General features: G+C 48.6%; 1 protein-coding gene across 1 annotated transcript in view; it reads right to left on the reverse strand.

The window, feature by feature from the left end:
- Positions 1–569: 569 nt before the first annotated feature.
- CHRND (cholinergic receptor nicotinic delta subunit) overlaps positions 570–17,318 on the reverse strand; it is a 33,743-nt gene continuing 16,994 nt past the window's right edge. Inside the window, exons 7-12 of the mRNA XM_083739630.1 lie at positions 13,675–13,875; positions 12,889–13,000; positions 11,953–12,067; positions 9,745–9,949; positions 3,835–3,953; positions 570–1,725 (exon numbers count right to left, since the gene is read on the reverse strand). Coding sequence (XP_083595756.1) covers positions 1,543–1,725; positions 3,835–3,953; positions 9,745–9,949; positions 11,953–12,067; positions 12,889–13,000; positions 13,675–13,875 — 935 coding nt within the window. The 3' untranslated portion in view covers positions 570–1,542. The remainder of the gene's footprint in view (positions 1,726–3,834; positions 3,954–9,744; positions 9,950–11,952; positions 12,068–12,888; positions 13,001–13,674; positions 13,876–17,318) is intronic.

Genomic DNA, 17,318 nt, shown 5'->3' on the forward strand with positions numbered 1-17,318 from the left:
CCTGTACACCAGGATGGGAGAAGATACCGTAGGGCGATGTTCTCCCTTCCCTTGTCAGATGCAGGATGCTTCAGAATACCAGTTGCTGCGGATCATAAGTGAGAAGAGTGTTTTTGCCCTCAGCTCCTGTTTGCAGACTTCACATAGGTTTCTCTGACTGCTCAGGTAAGGACAAGAACCACATATACATTCCATCAAGCCATATCTCCCCCTGATATGGATGGCAAGTGGTGTAACAGGAACAATATTACCTTAAAACCCCCAGCAGGAATGTGTGGAAGCTCACTTGCCAAATGCACACACAGAATAAATATCAGATCTGAATGACCCATTTGCAAAACGAGCTTCATGTCTGGAAGAGGGATGGGGGATAAATTCAGTTCAGCTTGCATTCTAATGTGGACGTACCTAATTTGCTCCTCCTGATACAATACACAAACTGAAACACAGCCATCCTTTAAGCTTTGTGCTTCTCTAAATTTTGCAATGTAGCATTCCGACCAATAATGTGCACAGGAATTGGTATAAGAGAGGAAAGCATGCATTAAAAAGGCATATATTTGTGAAAATAACATTAAAAATGCAGTTTATTGTTGGAAACATCTTGGAAAATGTCTATATTAGTCAAAAACTGCATACAAAACTGAGTATATGTTGGATAAATGCACACTAAACGCTGACAATTTTTCACAAGGACTCTTTTTAAAAAAGCAAACTGATATGTGGGGAACTGAATCTAAGATTGGAAAAAAGAGAAACTGACATGTTCAGATTTGTCCATCCCTAATCTGGAAACACTTTTACTCCCAGGTAAGTGTGTATTGGACTGCAGGATGTTGAAAAACTGCATCAGGAAGTAGTGTTGGTGAAGGCACAGTCATTGCCCAATAGGAGCTTTGCATGGCTGGCTTTTCCATAGTTCAAACTAAACCACATTTCTTTAAAAAAGAGAGGGGTGGTCATATAGCACCTGCTTTTCATGCAGAAGGCCCCAGATTCAATCCTTGGCATCTCAACACAGGGCTGAGAATGCCCCCTCCCCTGAAGAGCGTCTGCCAGTCAGTGTTGACAATATTAGGCTAGATGGACCAAGGGTATCTGACTTGACATAAGGCAGCTTATAATATTTCTCTGTCACGTGCAAGAATTTACCAGTGATGGAAAGGGATACATTTTTTTGTGTGGAACATAGTGAGGGTGGTTTTCCTCACCCAGAGACACATTGCCTAAGAAAAGTTACATCAACCTTTTCCCCCTTGCTATCCAGGACTCTTCTGCCTGAACATGTTCTCCCTGTAGTTTCGGAGCCAGCGCTTGGGAAACACAGCTTTTATTGCACCGCAAGGGACAAGGCAGAAAAGCAGAAACAATTTAAGAGAATGCAACACGCCAGCTGGCTTGGGAGGCGAGTGTGAGTTAGTAGGGGCTGCGTCCCATCTCACAGGTAAGAGGAAGGGAAGAAGACCGGCTCTCAAATGGAGTCCAGGGCCTAGGGCAGCCCTCTGAATCTGGGGAGGCGGCGGTCAAGGGTCCCCTCCAGCTCTAGATGTAATTCTTGTTGGCTTCATTGTAGTCGTAGGGGTCCCCTTCGAAGGGCAAGGGGGGAGGGTGGTTGTAGGACCCATTCAGGAAGATCCACAAGGTGCCAATGCTCAGAACAGGCATGATCAGGAAGAAGCAAAGGCGGTCCACCGTGCGCGCAATGCTGTTCCAGTTGTCTATCTCCTGCCAATGAAATCGCAAGGTTCGGAAGGGCCCAAAGACCACAAAATCTCCCCCCCCCCCACCAATGTACAGAGGTCATGGCCCAATTCAAGCACACACGGACCTTCCCATTTCCCGGTCGATGCATACAGCACATTCTGCACCACAGCCTGACACAGAAAGTACGGGTATCCAAGGATGCTCTCTCAGCAGCTGGGCTGCGCAGCAGAGAATAATAGGATTGCAGAGCAGGAAGGGAAACCGAGGGTCATCTAGTCCGACCTCCTCTCAATAAAGCATCCATGACAGATTACCATCCAGCCTCCGCGGCACATGAGCCAAAGGCTGGTCCTATCACTCGGTTGGTGTGAGCAGCCAGAGATGAAGGATGCAAAGGGAGGGCAGGGCTCAGCTGGGATACAGTAGACTCTCAACTTGAGGAGAGGTTACATTTTGGCAGGGGGTGGCGATTGTGTAGTGTAATAGCCTGGGACTCGGGCTCGGACTTGGAACCAGAGGAGTCTCAGTCCATACCGGATCCTTTGCCTCAGGCGGCATCTGAACCAAGTCTGGGGCCTGATTCTGAAGAGTCCCAGTCTGCACAGGTTCCCCTACAACAAGCACCAGCTGGGCCGAGTCAGGGGCCGGAGCCTGCCCTAGCTCCAGATGCGGGGATGACCTCATTGCCTCCAGCTGGGCCATCACTTACAGCTGCTCCACTACTGGTTGGGTCAGGGGAGGCTGAGGCGGTTCCTGGGTCTAGTAACCCACCGACATCTCCTGAGCTGCAGAGACTAAGGTCTGAGAGAAGGAGAGACCTGAGTACTCGCAGGAGGAGTGCTCACCTTTGGACGAAACAGGGAGGTGAGTCGCTGGGGGATCAGGACCGCCCGTTACCCCGACAAAGATAAAAGGCTGTCGGACCCCGCCCCAGGTTGCGGGAGCAACATTGCTGTTTGCTAGAACCTGCCTGAGATTCTGCACCTGTCCTTGCCTGGTTTCCTGCCTCGTGTCCTGCCTTGGCCCTGTTGGACTGACTCCCAGCGGAACCTTTGGATTCTGGACCGGACCTGGACCGCATTTCACGGGTTACACCCAGGCCCAGCACATGTGGAAAGCCAAGAAGGCACATAGTCATAGCAACCCCAGAACTGCCCCTGTGTGGCCATCCTTAATTTCTCAACGCTGGCATGCCAGGCAAGCATTGCTTCCCATGAAACCAGAAGACAGAGAGCGTCCTAGAGCCAAAAAGACCTTCCCAGAGCCCGGGAAGCAATGTGGAAAGCTTTGAAGTCATTTCTGTGGCAGGAAAAGAGCTTTTAATCTCTCCACCTTGCATATGCTTAATTTGTGTGTGTAAAGCTGCAACCCCGCAGTTAAATGTGTTGCAAGTTGCGAGCCTGCCGTATTGCAAAATTGCAGGTATAAGCTTGGGATGTACAAGGTCCCAGGTTCACCCCCAATGGCACCTTCTGGGAGAGCCATTCCATAGCCCTTGCCGGGAACCCTTGAGAGCAGCTGCCAGTCAGTGCTGCACAGCACTGAGCTAGATGGAATAATGATCCGACTTGGTACAAGGCCGCTCTGATATAATCATTACTATTTAAGATGATTTAACATCGTTAAAAATGGTTGTATGTTTGGCAGAGATTTAGCCTCAGTCCCTCCTAATCTCCTGGATCCAGCAAGGGTTAAAATCCAGCAGAGCATTCAATTCCCAGGGAATTCCCAAACTCCCTGGGAAGAGGAGTTTTTAAATATTTTGTTGGAAGCTGCCCAGAGTGGCTGGAGAGGCCCGGCCAGATGGGCAGAGTGTACTGGTAATTATTATTATTATTATTATTATTATTATTATTATTATTATTATTTAAACCCCTCTGGGAACTGTAGCTCTGTGAGGGCAGATCTACAGATCCCAGAGCAGAACTACAGATCCCAGGATTCCTTGGGGGAAGCCAGGACTGTTTAAAGTGGAATGATACTGCTTTAAATGCATAGTGCGGACGGGGGGGGGGCATCGATGACTGTTGAGTAGGAATCCATTGTAATCTAAGGCACTAGCAAGGAGCTGTGGCTCAGAGGAACCAAAGGTAAACCAGAGATGAGCCGTGACCCTTCTGCCAAGCCCACCTCATTGTAGTCATTCTTGTCTCGCGTGTGCTTCACGATGAAGTTGGCTCCCGTGATCGCCGGCTTGATCTCATTGTAGAGCTGTTCCTGTGTGCCCTCCACCCCGTGGGGGTTTGGCCCTAGCGGACAGAGAGGAGAGAAGCGGTGAGCAGGTGACATCCAGGAAACGGGGGTGGGGGGGTCCTCACAAATGCAGGGTGAAGGCAGCCACCGGGAGGGCAGCCCAGAATTTGGGTCCCAGCTCCCGGATCAAGCAAACTGGGCTATGATGGGTGGAGGGAGGAATTCAGTTCAGCTTGCACTTTGGGGTGAAGCTACCCAATTTGCGGTTTCCGGGGGGACCTGAACTGAAACGTACAGCCATCCTTCACAGTGCAGTTCTCCAGCCAAGCAGTGGGCGCAAAAATGTGTCGGCTGCATATAAAGTCAGTATCAAATATATAATAATAATAATAATAATAATAATAATAATAATAATAATAATAAATTTTATTTATACCCCGCCCTCCCCGGCCAGAGCCGGGCTCAGGGCGGCTAACACCAATAAAATCACAGTAAAAACATAAGGGGGGGACCAATTTAAAATACAGGTTAAAATGCAATTTAAAATGCAGCCTCATTTTAAGAGTAGTCGATAGATCAAGACCATAAGGGGAGGGCAACATAAGGGTCATACTGAGTGACAGAGCGTTCCACCAAGTCGGGGCCAGTACTGAAAAGGCCCCGGCCCTAGTTGAGACCAATATAACCACCTTGCAACTTGGGATCTCCAAGGTGTTTTCATTTGTGGACCTTTCATTTGTGGACCTTAAGGTTCTCCACGGGGCATACCAGGAGAGGCGGTCCCGTAGGTACGTGGGTCCTAGGCCGCATAGGGCTTGAAAGGTCAAAACCAGCACCTTAAATCTGACCCTGTACTCCACCGGGAGCCAGTGCAGTTGGTAAAGCACTGGATGAATGTGTACCCGTGGCAAGGACCCCGTAAGGAGCCTCGCTGTGGCATTCTCCATTTCTTTGGAGAAATATGCATATTAAGCACAGCTGGCAGATTCATTCATCCGTAATCAAGATGACCTCAGTGGACTCATAATCAAAAAGGGGCTTCATGGAATCCTAGAACTGTAGAGTTGGAAGGGACCCCCATGATCAACTAGTCCAACCCTCTGCAATGCATCGAGAATATCCTCTCTGATCTTTGGAGCTGCTGCTGGGGTGCAGGGCCCCTTGCCAGCCCCAGAGAGGCCTCCCCTGGCCACCCACTGGAACCAAACCTGGGCCACAGCGAGACTTGGGTGGCCATGCAGTCCACTTCACAGAGGACAGTCCTCAGCTGCCTTCTTGTGACCCTAGTAAGTGAGGCTTCAGTGGGGGCGTCAAGAGTGTATGTACCATATTTTTCGCTCCATAAGACGCACCCCCCCCCCAAAAAAGTAAGGGGAAATGTCTGTGCGTCTTATGGAGAGAATGCGTGGTCCCTGGAGCTGAATTGCACAGGGGCAAAAAGCAGATCATCCTCTTTTTTTTGAAAGAGGGAAGCGGGTGTTGAAACAAAGCCACTGATCGTTTGCTGATCGGGAAGAGAGATAAGGGATGCTAGAGATAAAGGAGGCTACCTGGGAGTGGGGAGGTAAAGACAGCAAACTTGCAAGAAGAGGAGACAGGAAGACTAAAGCAATAAGGAGAGAAATTAGAAGAAAAGGAGGAGCAAAAAAACTGCTCCAGCTAAGGAAAAGACACTAAGGCAAACAAGAGGGAAGGGAGTGTTGAAAGGAAACAGCTGATCGGTGGGATCGGAAGAGGGATAAGGGACACTAGCGGAGGCTGCCAGGGAGGGGGGAGGTAAAAGCCCATGGAACCTCAGGATTTTTGCATTGGGTCACCCCAAATTCACCATCAGATCACATGTCTGTGGCCACAGCATGAACCACAAAAATCATACACCCACTGTTTCGTTCAGAATATTTTTTTTCTTGTTTTCCTGCTCTAAAAACTAGGTGTGTCTTATGTTCAGGGGTGTCTTATGGAGCGAAAAATACGTCTCGCACTCATGGCAGCGCCTTCCTGTTTCACCTCAGGTGGCAAGATGGGATGGGCCACCTCTGCTTGTCTGCTTACAGGGGCTCTAATCTGCCCAGGGGCGGCTGAGGGTGTTTTGAAGGTGCCGCAGTCTGGTTTGCCACTGATTTGCAAGATTTCTGAGTTCCCTCTGCAGTATTTAACTTATAAATTAGTCGCCATGCGAATCGTTGTCACTGAGTTGGCTGCATAACGTTTTTGGAATAAACATTCCACAATTTACAAGCGGATGGGTGTGTGTGATCACTCCCTTCGCTAAGAAGTGGGGGCTGCAGGAGAGGGGCTCAGGCTCTCCTGTCCCCCCCCCCCTCCCATTGCAACAACCCTGCAGTGTTCACGAATGCAGATTAGCGCATCGTCAATTCCCGGGCTTTCAAACATTTATCTATTTATGAACAGTATTTCTAAGCTGCTGTTCTGATAGCAGCAATAATAAAAAGCACGGCCCACAGCAGCAGTGCAAGGCAGGCATAAAAAATTTACAACCCAAGCTTTTACATCCACCAGCTAAATTTACAGTCTATAAAAACAATATTCGAATTTCCTGGCAGCCAACGTGTTTTGGAGATGGTGCTCTGGTGTTAGATAAAAATTCAGTTTGAATTTGAGTCACAGTGAACCAGAGCGGAGGTTCTACTGACTGGACAAACCGGTGTGTGTCAGCTTATAATTCTTTCTAAACTTTCCTTGCTTTTCACATCTGACCCGATGTGTAATTATAATGCATATTTTATGTAAGTTGGTTAAGACTTTTTTAAGGATCATTACATCCTGGTGCATAAGCCTCTCTCAGGCTCATTCCAGTTTTCATAAAAAGCAACCAAAGGAGGTTCCACTGCGATTCAGTGGTGGAGTCCTACATTGGCTCCCAGTATGTTTCTGAGCAAAATTCAAAGTGTTGGTGCTGGCCTTTAAAGCCCTAAATGGCCTCAGCCCAGTAGACCTGAAGGAGCGTCTCCACCCCCATCGTTCTGCCTGGACACTGAGGTCAAGTGCCGAGGGCCTTCTGACTGTGAGAAGTGGAGTTACAGGGAACCAGGCAGAGGGCCTTCTTGGTGGTGGCGCCTGCCCTGTGGATCGCCCTCCTATCAGATGTCAAGGAAATAAACAACCATCTGACTTTTAGAAGACGTCTGAAGGCAGCCCTGTTTAGGGAAGCTTTTAATGTTTGGTGCTTTATTGTATTTTTAATATTCTGTTTAAAGCTGCCCAGAGTGGCTGGGGAAACCCAGACAGATGGACAGGGTATAAATGTTGTTGTTGTTGTTTAGTCGTTTAGTCGTGTCCGACTCTTCGTGACCCCATGGACCAGAGAACGCCAGGCACCTCTGTCCTCCACTGCCTCCCGCAGTTTGGTCAAACTCATGCTGGTAACCTCAAAAACACTATCCAACCATCTCGTCCTCTGCCGTCCCCTTCTCCTTGTGCCCTCCATCTTTCCCAACATCAGGGTCTTCTCCAGGGAGTCTTCTCTTCTCATGAGGTGGCCAAAGTACTGGAGCCTCAGCTTCACAATCTGTCCTTCCAGTGAGCACTCAGGGTTGATTTCCTTCAGTATGGAGAGGTTTGATCTTCTTGCAGTCCATGGGACTCTCAAGAGTCTCCTCCAGCACCATAATTCAAAAGCATCAATTCTTCGGCGATCAGCCTTCTTTATGGTCCAGCTCTCACTTCCATACATCACTACTGGGAAAACCATAGCTTTAACTATACGAACCTTTGTTGGCAAGGTGATGTCTCTACTTCTCAAGATGCTGTCTAGGCCTGTCATTGCCCTTCTCCCAAGAAGCAGGCGTCTTTTAATTTCGTGGCTGCTGTCACCATCTGCAGTGATCATTGAGCCCAAGAAAGTAAAATCTCTCACTACCTCCATTTCTTCCCCTTCTATTTGCCAGGAGGTGATGGGACCAGTGGCCATGATCTTCGTTTTTTTTTATGTTGAGCTTCGGACCATATTTTGCGCTCTCCTCTTTCACCCTCATTAAAAGGTTCTTTAATTCTTCCTCACTTTCTGCCATCAAGGTTGTGTCATCTGCCTATCTGAGGTTGTTGATATTTCTTCCAGCAATCTTAATTCCGGCTAGGGATTCATCCAGCCCAGCCTTTCGCATGATGAATTCTGCATATAAGTTAAATAAGCAGGGAGACAAAATACAGCCTTGTCGTACTCCTTTCCCAATTTTGAACCAATCAGTTGTTCCATATCCAGTTCTAACTGTAGCTTCTTGTCCCACATAGAGATTTCTCAGGAGACAGATGAGGTGATCTGGCATTCCCATTTCTTTAAGAACTTGTCATAGTTTCCCGTGGTCGACACAGTCAAAGGCTTTTGCATAGTCAATGAAGCAGAAGTAGATGTCTTTCTGGAACTCTCTAGCTTTCTCCATAATCCAGCGCATGTTTGCAATTTGGTCTATGGTTCCTCTGCCTCTTCTAAATCCAGCTTGCACTTCTGGGAGTTCTCGGTCCACATACTGCTTGAGCCTTGAACTCAGAGAAGCTATGAACTATGCCGAGCAGGGCACCCAAGATGAACAGGTCATAGTGGAGAGTTTTGACCAAACGTGATCCACCTGGAGGAGGAACCGGCAAGCCACTCCAGTATCCCTGCCAAGAAAACTCCATGGACAAAGACAACAGGGTATAAATAATAAATTGTTGTTGTTGTTGTTGTTGTTGATAACTGAGCACTTAGGTGCTGCTTGAGGTATCTGGTTGGCCACTGCGAGAACAAGATGCTGGGCCAGGTAGATCAAGGGTGGAGGAGCCTCATGCTGGTGGGCCGGGGGGGGGGGAGAAGTCCAGGCCTCTCCCTCTGGCCCTTGGGAGTCTCCCCAGGCCACACACCCCTTCACCCTCTGCTGGAGTGTTTTTGCCTGGCTGGACTATGTCCTAGAACTCTGACCATGCCTCTTACCTGCATGGACTGAGGGCTGAGAAGGGCATGGGAGTCGGCATAGAAACCAGCCTCCTTTGCAACTGTAAAACCCACTTTTGCCTCTGGCCCTGCCCAATAATTTTATAACTTGTGCCTCCTTGTTTCTCAATTTGCCCCTTTTACCCAGTTTTGCAAGTTTTGTGGTATTTTATGCGTTGTGACTTGACATTATTTTTATTGATTATAGTTTTGTAGTTCTTTATCATGATTGTTAAGGGTAAACTGTTTAATTATCATCTGCTGCTATTTAATTCTATTATATTCTAATGAATATTGCTTTGTTCGATATAGGTTGTTCATTTCAAAGTTATGTTTTTATTATGACTTTTGTGCATTGGATCAGGTTGTTATTAGATGGGTGAACTCTCTTTTTTGCTGCTTCTTCAGCTTTGCAGACTGCCTTGTGCAAAGTAATACAGAAAGACGGTATGCAAATTAAAAATGAGATGGAACTAAATAAAATACAGTCATACCTCGGGTTAAAGACGCTTCGGGTTAAATCTTTTCAGGTTGTGTCCTGTGGCGACCCAGAAGTATCAGAAAGGGTTACTTCCGGGTTTCGCCGCTCGCGCATGCGCAGACGCTCAAAATGAATTCACGCGCATGCGCAGAAGCAGCAAATCGCGACCCGCGGACGCACAGACGCGGGGGGGTGTTCTGCTCAGGTTGTGAATGGGGCTCCGGAACAGATCCCATTCACAACCAGAGGTACCACTGTATGGCTCACAGAAAACTGTTGAGAAGAGCATGTGGTCCCTTGGGTCTGTGTTCTCATACGCCTGCCCTGCCCTCCGTAAGTTCTGCCTCGTCTTCTCCCCAAGCCCTCTGAGATGATGACCCTCTTCTGGCCCCCTGGGAGCAGTGACCACCCTCTGCCCCCCCCCCCACAAGCTCACTGGCAGGGGTGATGCGGCTAGCCAAGCCGTGCCTCTCCGACTGCTTCTCGAACATCAGCTCGCTGCGGGACTTGACGGTGAAGTACTCCTCCGCCTTGGCGATGTAGCCCACAGAGCTGCATCGCCGGATCACGGGCCTGTGTTCGGGCTCACTCTCGGCCGGTTTGGACATGCGAAGGAGGCGAGGGAGGGTCTCTAGGAAAACCTGCAGCATTGGGGAGACAGGGAAGCAGAAAGGTTGGGGGAGGTAGCATCATAAGAATTCTAAGCACTCAAATATAATTTAAATGTTCATAAATGTCCAAGGCAAACACATGCATAAGTATATAAACCACATGTCTGAAACAGTACAGGAGAGCAATCCTGAAGGCATTTTGACTCTCCCAAATTGACCTCAAATGTTCCTCTGCCTTCCCTTTGTCTTTTTGCTTACAAATCCTGTTTAAGAGTGCATCTGTGTATGAATAGAGTGAGCTTGCGACCTGGACTCAGGAACTAAATATTAACTATCACAAAAGAATGGCCAGGCTGTCCAGGTAATGCAATCAGTGACCATTATCAGGTATCCTGGCAGGCAGGATCTCTGCTGTAGACCGCCGCCTTCTGTGATGTATGTATGATGTTTTGGGGGGTGGTCTTGGGCTACAGGGTGGGCAATTTCAAAAGTCTATATAAGGGCTTGCGCACCATTGTTCAGGGTTCTCCTCCCTCCTGCGTGTGGTGAGTGAGGACCCTGTTGCAACAGTTTAATAAAGATCAGGCTTACTAACTGCTTTGCTTCTCAATATTCTCTGTTTGGCCTCTGTTATTTTCTCCCACCGATAGGGGACCCACTTAAGGACTCTACATGGGCTCTTGGATAAGGGAAAAGGAGCAGTTTTTCTTATAACAGTTGGGAGGAATATCCCATGTCTGCATACCCTCCAACATCCCCCTGAAGAAAATCGGGGCATGTAAAATCGGGATGTCCATCTTTGGGTGCCGCGAAAACTCAGCACCACTGCAAGAACCAGTGCTGGCTAGAAGCACCAGCTCATCCCTGGGACTTTCTGGGATCAAATCAGAAGCCAGGGCAGCTTCTGTAACTCTGGGAATTAAAATAGGGATGCTTGGAAGGTATGTTGCTGCTGTGCATTGAGGTCTAAAAACTGGCCTTCAACCCACACAGGGTTCTTGAAGGCCTCCTTGTGCAAGAGATTAGTCCTTGGGGACAGGCCGTAGCTCAGATGGTAGAGCGTCTGCTTGGCATGCAGAAGGTCCTGGGTTCAGTTCCTGGCAACTCCAGGTAGCACTAGGATCAGACTTCTGGGCAGCTGCCTACCAGCCCCATCTGGTACTCCGGCTGAGACCCTCCCTGCCCGCGGACTGTCTGGCCAGAGTGGTGCATGTTCTGGTTATCTCCCACTTGGACTACTGCAATGCGCTCTACGTGGGCCTACATTTGAAGGTGAGCCGGAAACTACAACTAATCCAGAATGTGGCAGCTAGACTGGTGACTGGGAGTGGCCACCGAGACCACATAACATCTTGAAAGATCTTGAAAGACCTTCATTGGCTCGTTTCCGAGCACAATTCAAAGTGTTGGTGCTGACCATGAAAGCACCAACGGCCTTGGCCCAGTATACCTGAAGGGGCGTCTCCACCCCCATCGTTCACTGAAGTCCAGCTCCAAGGGCCTTCTGGCGGTTCCCTCCCTGCGAGAAGTGAGGCTACAGGAAACCAGGCAGAGGGCCTTCTTGGTGGCGGCGCCCGCCTTGTAGAACGTCCTCCCATCAGAGGTCCAGCAAATAAACAACTATCTGACTTTTAGAAGACATCTGAAGGAAGCCCTGTTTAGGGAAGTTTTTAATGTTTTGTTGTGTTTTTAATATTCTGTTGGGAGCTGCCAAAGTGGCTGGGGAGGCCCGGTCAAATGGGCAGGGTATAAGTAATAAATTATTATTATTATTATTATTATTATTATTATTATTATTATTCCTGCTCAGACCCAGAGAGCCGCTGCCATTCAGTGTAGGCAAGAGATGGTCTGACTGGGTATAAGGCAGCTTTGTGGCCCAGTGGGAATTTGAACCCCAGTCTACAAGAGGTCCTACTCTGACACACCAACCACTATGCTACACTGCCACGCTGGCAGTATTTCCTGGGCGCATGGTATGTGGGATTTACACATCTCCACCCCCTCCCTGTTACCCGGCCCTTGCAGCTCACCTCTTTGGTCCAGTCGGTCAGGATGTGGGTGCTAGGGGTGCGGAAATGGATGTTGAGCTCTGTGACGATGGCTACCCCCACGGCAGTCACAAGCAGCATGACGAAAAGCAGGTACCTGCCCAGGGAAGGGGGGAGAGGCAGAAGGGGCATTTGAAAGAAATGGGGGCTTCGGGGAATCGCCTTCCTCTCCCATGGCAGTGAATAGTAAGATCAAACGAAAGGAATGACTTACCGGTTAGATTCTTTAATAATCACAGTGAGAGACAAAAGAACACGTCTCCCTAGAAATGGCGGTGCTCCCAATTAAGGGTTACTCCCCACTCTGTCCCTATTAATCTACGTCACTCCTACGTCTTGTAATCTGAGCTTGTACGCTCTGCGCTTCCTGTTCTGAGACTTTCTGAGCTCTTCTCGACCTTGGGGAGGGCGGTGGAGGAATGCTACCCAAAGACCGTGAATCTGTTAACCCTCTCTCTCCCAGTTGTTCTTCTTCTAGCTGTTCCCCATCCAGTATTTCCCAGCTTCTGCCGTCAGAACTATGCCCCTCTGCAAACCACTGTTCCAAATCTATACTGTCTTCCTGCTCCTGGGAAGATTCAGGATCAAGGGGAGGGGGTAGCTCCCACCATTCTTCCTCAGTGCAGCCTTCCTGACGCAATATTTATGTTTTCAAATGATGGCGCCCTGCACAGCTGCTCCCCCATTCAAGAGCCTTCCAGGCAGCTGCACAATTTAAACTGAACGACGGAAATAATCTGAACGAACAAGGAAGGGGGAGAATGCAAAATGGGTCACAAAGGGACAAGCAGGCTGAGAACACAAGTAAAGGCTAGCTGCTAGATTAGAAGGTTCAAGAGGGAGAGCGTAGCCATCACGGCTGTTAGACCTTGATAGCCTAGTCCTCCAAGATAGTGTTCCAGGCAGAGCAAGACTTACTTGCCAATGAGAGGGATGGCTAAAGAGGTGGCTGGGAGACGCTGGGAGATCAGCAGCAAGAAGACAGACTGAGCCAGGAGGATGGAGATGGCCAGGGTCACCTTCTCCCCACCTGGAAGGCACAAAAGGAGAAGCAGAGGGGAGTTTATTAGCCGCTTTCCTCTAGGAAGCAAGACATAGAGACTCACACAAATAGTATGAGTGCTGAAATCAACTGCAACAAACAGGTGCAATGAAAACTCAAAGCACACCTGTGCAGGTAGAAGACAGGCCTCGTGGAACCTGCCCCACCAAAAGAGGCTCCAAATACCTGAGAGCCTTCAAATTAAGGGTTAAAAGGCTAGGAGAAGGTAAAAATAAATAATAAGTTGCTTGCCACTTGCAGATAGAGAAAGATAGTGCCAGGTATGGCTCCCTGGGGAAAGTATTCCACAAACAGGGAGCCACCACTAAAAAGGCCCTTCTAGAATATCACCACCCTCTGGGCCTCCCATGGAGGAGGAAGACAGAGAAGAGACTCAGATGATGATTGCAGGATCTGGGTCAGTTCAAAAGGCGATTCTGGGGGCATCGGGGTCCTGAGCCACATAATTCTCTATAGATCAAACCGGAACTTCAAATTGAGCCTGGAATTGGTGCTACACATCCCACCCTCATTGGCACATGCTTCGATACGGATAGCTCAGTTGGTTAGAGCAGTGTGCTGATAATGCCAAGGTTATAGGTTTGATCCCTGTCTGGGGTGGCTGCATACAGGGTTGGACTCGAAGGTTAGATTTTGCTCACAGTCAGCAGGCAGGTAGAAAATCAGGATGATCATGAAGGCAATGAGGATGCAGGGGGTGACGATGTTGATGATGTAAAAAAGCGGCTTGCGCTTGATGATGAGGTAAAAGGTGATGTCCTGGTGCTTGTTGCTGTCGCGAGGGGCGCACGGGTCAGTGTTTTTGCGGGCCGGCCTGTGAATGATCTCCCATTCGCCATTCTCTGGATAGGGGAGAGAGAGAGAGAGAGAGAGAGAGAGAGAGAGAGAGAGAGAGAGAGAGAGAGTATGCCGCAGTTCACAGGAACCCAGAATGGAGAGGGCTCCTAGCCATTGGAAGTACGGCGGCAGCGTTAATTCGGTTTGCAACTTAAAGTTTAATTCTGTTAATGTTAAAGTCAACGAGCCATGAGGAAGATGGCGGTGTTGCTTAGCAGCCAGTCGGAGCGGCACAATCTCTATTGAGGTAACACATGCTCTGGTTGGCTGCGTGGTTCTGAGGAAGTCTTCCCTCTGTGTTATGCGTCTCCCTGCTATGTACAAGGCTGTAAGTAAGGACAAAACATCTCTGCTCCTTTCTCCTCAGTCTTTTTTGGCACCAGTTGGCTCATTTTGGAATTTGGAGAAAGTGCCAAGGGGGCGCCAGTCACAATATGGCTGCTGTCGAAATGTAGAGGGGCACAATATGGCTGCTGTTGAGGCAAAGCATAATACAAAATGGCCGCCACATCTAAAAGATTAGGGAAAAGAGACAGGCATCTTCACCACCAGTGAAAAAAGGTACCTACATCAGCCAGTGTCACACAGCCACAGAGAGAAGCTCCTCTGTTCAGAATGTGAGGGTAGACATCCAGTCCTGACATCCAGAGTAAAGTGCGATACGATAATCTTTATTGTCATTGGCCCATACAGAACAACGAAATTGAAAAAAACTACATCAGACATTCAAAAACCAGCAAGCCTGCTATCCCAGCCTGGTTAGCCCCCTAAAAACTCTGATACCCCATAATTAAATACAATATACTACCATGGAGACTACCTTACACTGCGTTTAAAACCAGTGTAAGGTAGTCTCTATGGGAGTATATTGGATAGAAACTCTTTCTCAGGCAGCTAGTCCTGTACCTTTATAACCCTGTACCTTCTTCCAGAAGGCAGAAGCTGAAAGAGATCATTTCCGGGGCGTGCACTATCCTGCACTATCTCTACAGCTTTCTTATGACACCTGGAAGCATCGATTTGATCCAAGGTGGGAAGAGTGCACCCAATTATTCTCTCCGCAGTTTTTACAGTCTTTACAACCCTGGACAGCGCAGCTCCCAAACCACACACACAGACCATAAGTTAATACACTCTCCACAGTACAATGGTAAAATGCCATCAACAGGTCCTTTGAGAGATTGTTTTTCCGGAGGATTCTCAGAAAATATAACCTCTGCTGTGCTCTCTTCATCAGGTCTTTAGTGTTTTCTCCCCAGGTTAGGTCATCTCTCAACTCCATTCCCAGAAATCGAAACACAGAGACCTGTTCCACGCACTTCCCCTCAATAATGAGTGGCTGAATATTCAATTTACATTTCCTGAAGGCCACAATAATCTCTTTATGCATATGCTCAAGGGGACATTTTCAAGGGAGGAGAGGCCGAGCCAGTGCAAACATGAACCGAGCGGGAAGATCAAACCACCTCTTCTCTACTGTTGATTTTTGAGGGGTTATTGACTCAGCCTCCATCTGCAATGAGGTTAGCAGATGGGAGTCCTGCGACAAAAAAGATGCAGCACGTCTGCTGAGGACTCCAGCCACTCCATCCCATCCCTTCTCCCCCTGCCCCCCCCCCCCGCCAGCTACACAAAGCGACGGCAGGCAGCGAATTGGATCCGAAAGAGGGTGAATTACTGTTCTATTACTGGATCTGCCAAATGGAGATGTTGTGAGGATCACAACAAGATAATTGTGAGAAAGCGCTTTGAAAGTTCCACATAAACGCAAGGAATTAGTATTGACGGGCCGTGCTTGCAAAGTGCTGCCTTAATGCTTCATTGTCTTGAAACTCTGCACAGGGACCCCCTTGAGCGCTGATAAGTGAAATTACTGCCAAGCTCTTAACAGGGGTGTCGTGAGCATTCAAGGAGAGGGGGGCAGACGCGCAAGGCCCATGAACCAGGAGGGAGGCAGGCAGGCAGGGTGGACATTTGGCATTCTCCCAGAGAATGCTGGGAGATGTAGTTTCATTAAGGGTGCTGCCACATTGTGGCTTAGGGCCCTCGTGTTTATGGGACCACCTCTCCTGGTCTGCCCCGCAGAGGACCTTAAGGTCCATGAATAACCATAATTTAGAGGTCCCGGGCCCTAAGGAAGCCAGACCATCCTCCACCAGGGCTTTTTCAGTGGTGGCTCCAACCTGGTGGAATGCTCTGTCCCATGAGACTAGGGCCCTGCAGGATTTAACCTCCTTTCGCCGTGCCTGTAGGACAGAGATTTCCCCCCTGGCCTTTAATTTGAATTCAGCCTGATCTTTTATTCTACTTCCTTCCCTCCCCGTCCCCTTTTATGAAGATTCTCCCCTGGCCTCCTCGCTGGCCACAGTAGGACTAATTCAGCCAGCTAGCCCTGGTGACTATCTAGTGTTTAGTAGATGGATTTCCCCTAAATTGATTTCTGAACTTTGAATTTTATTATTATTAATGTTTTTATACTGTATGTTATGCTGCTTTTACAATTAAGCGTTTTAAATTGGTTGTTAGCCGCACTGAGCCCGGTTTTTGACCCAGGAAGGGCAGGGTATAAATATAATAATAATAATAATAATAATAATAATAATAATAATAATACTCCATGAGAGGGTAAACTACAGGTCCCAGGATTCTCTAACCGAAAAGTCTAACCTCAGGCCCTCCAAGCCACTCTTTCTGGCCCTTGAAACTTTACCCATGCCACACCCTTCTCCCTTGCCATTCCCTCTCCTGGCCCTGCTTCATGCCCACCTTGGGTGCTTCTCCCTGAATGAGATGTGTCCTTGAACCCTGACAATGCCTTCCTGGAGGAGAGAAAGGTGTGTTGGTGTGTCAAAACTAGCCTACTGTACAGGGCCGGATTTAGGTTTGATGAGGCCCTAAGCTACTGAAGAGGAAGGGGCCCTTTATATGTCCAGCTATCCTTTGTCAACAACAAATTGTCGCTTTTTGTGTGTTGAATATACAGTCATACCTTGGATTACAGGCGCTTCAGGTTGTGCGATTTCGGGTTGCACACCACGCTGAACCCAGAAGTACCAGAACAGGTTACTTCTGGGTTTTGGCGCTTGCACATGGGCAGAAGCGCTAAATTGAGCTTTGCACATGCACAGAAGCACTGAATGGCAACCCGCGCGTGCGCAGACGCGGCGCTGTGGATTGCGAACATGCCTCCTGCGTGGATCACGTTCGCAACCCAAGCATCCACTGTATGCTATATGCTAATTTATGGACCTAATGAAGGAGTGAGGACCAAGGGTCCACCTGGGTCCACTTTGGAGAGCAAGACTGAAGCCATTTTATAAGAAGCAAGCTAAAAGCTAAAAACTATTTCTCTCCTCTGCCTGCACACAGCATTTTTGTAAATGCAGCAAATGTGGTCAGAGCACTTCACACCTGCTCTAGCCGTTGACCCAATTCCAGTAAACACACC

This window comes from Podarcis gaigeae (assembly GCF_964106915.1).
Source record: "Podarcis gaigeae genome assembly, chromosome: 5".
In the NCBI taxonomy this organism is placed as follows: domain Eukaryota; kingdom Metazoa; phylum Chordata; class Lepidosauria; order Squamata; family Lacertidae; genus Podarcis; species Podarcis gaigeae.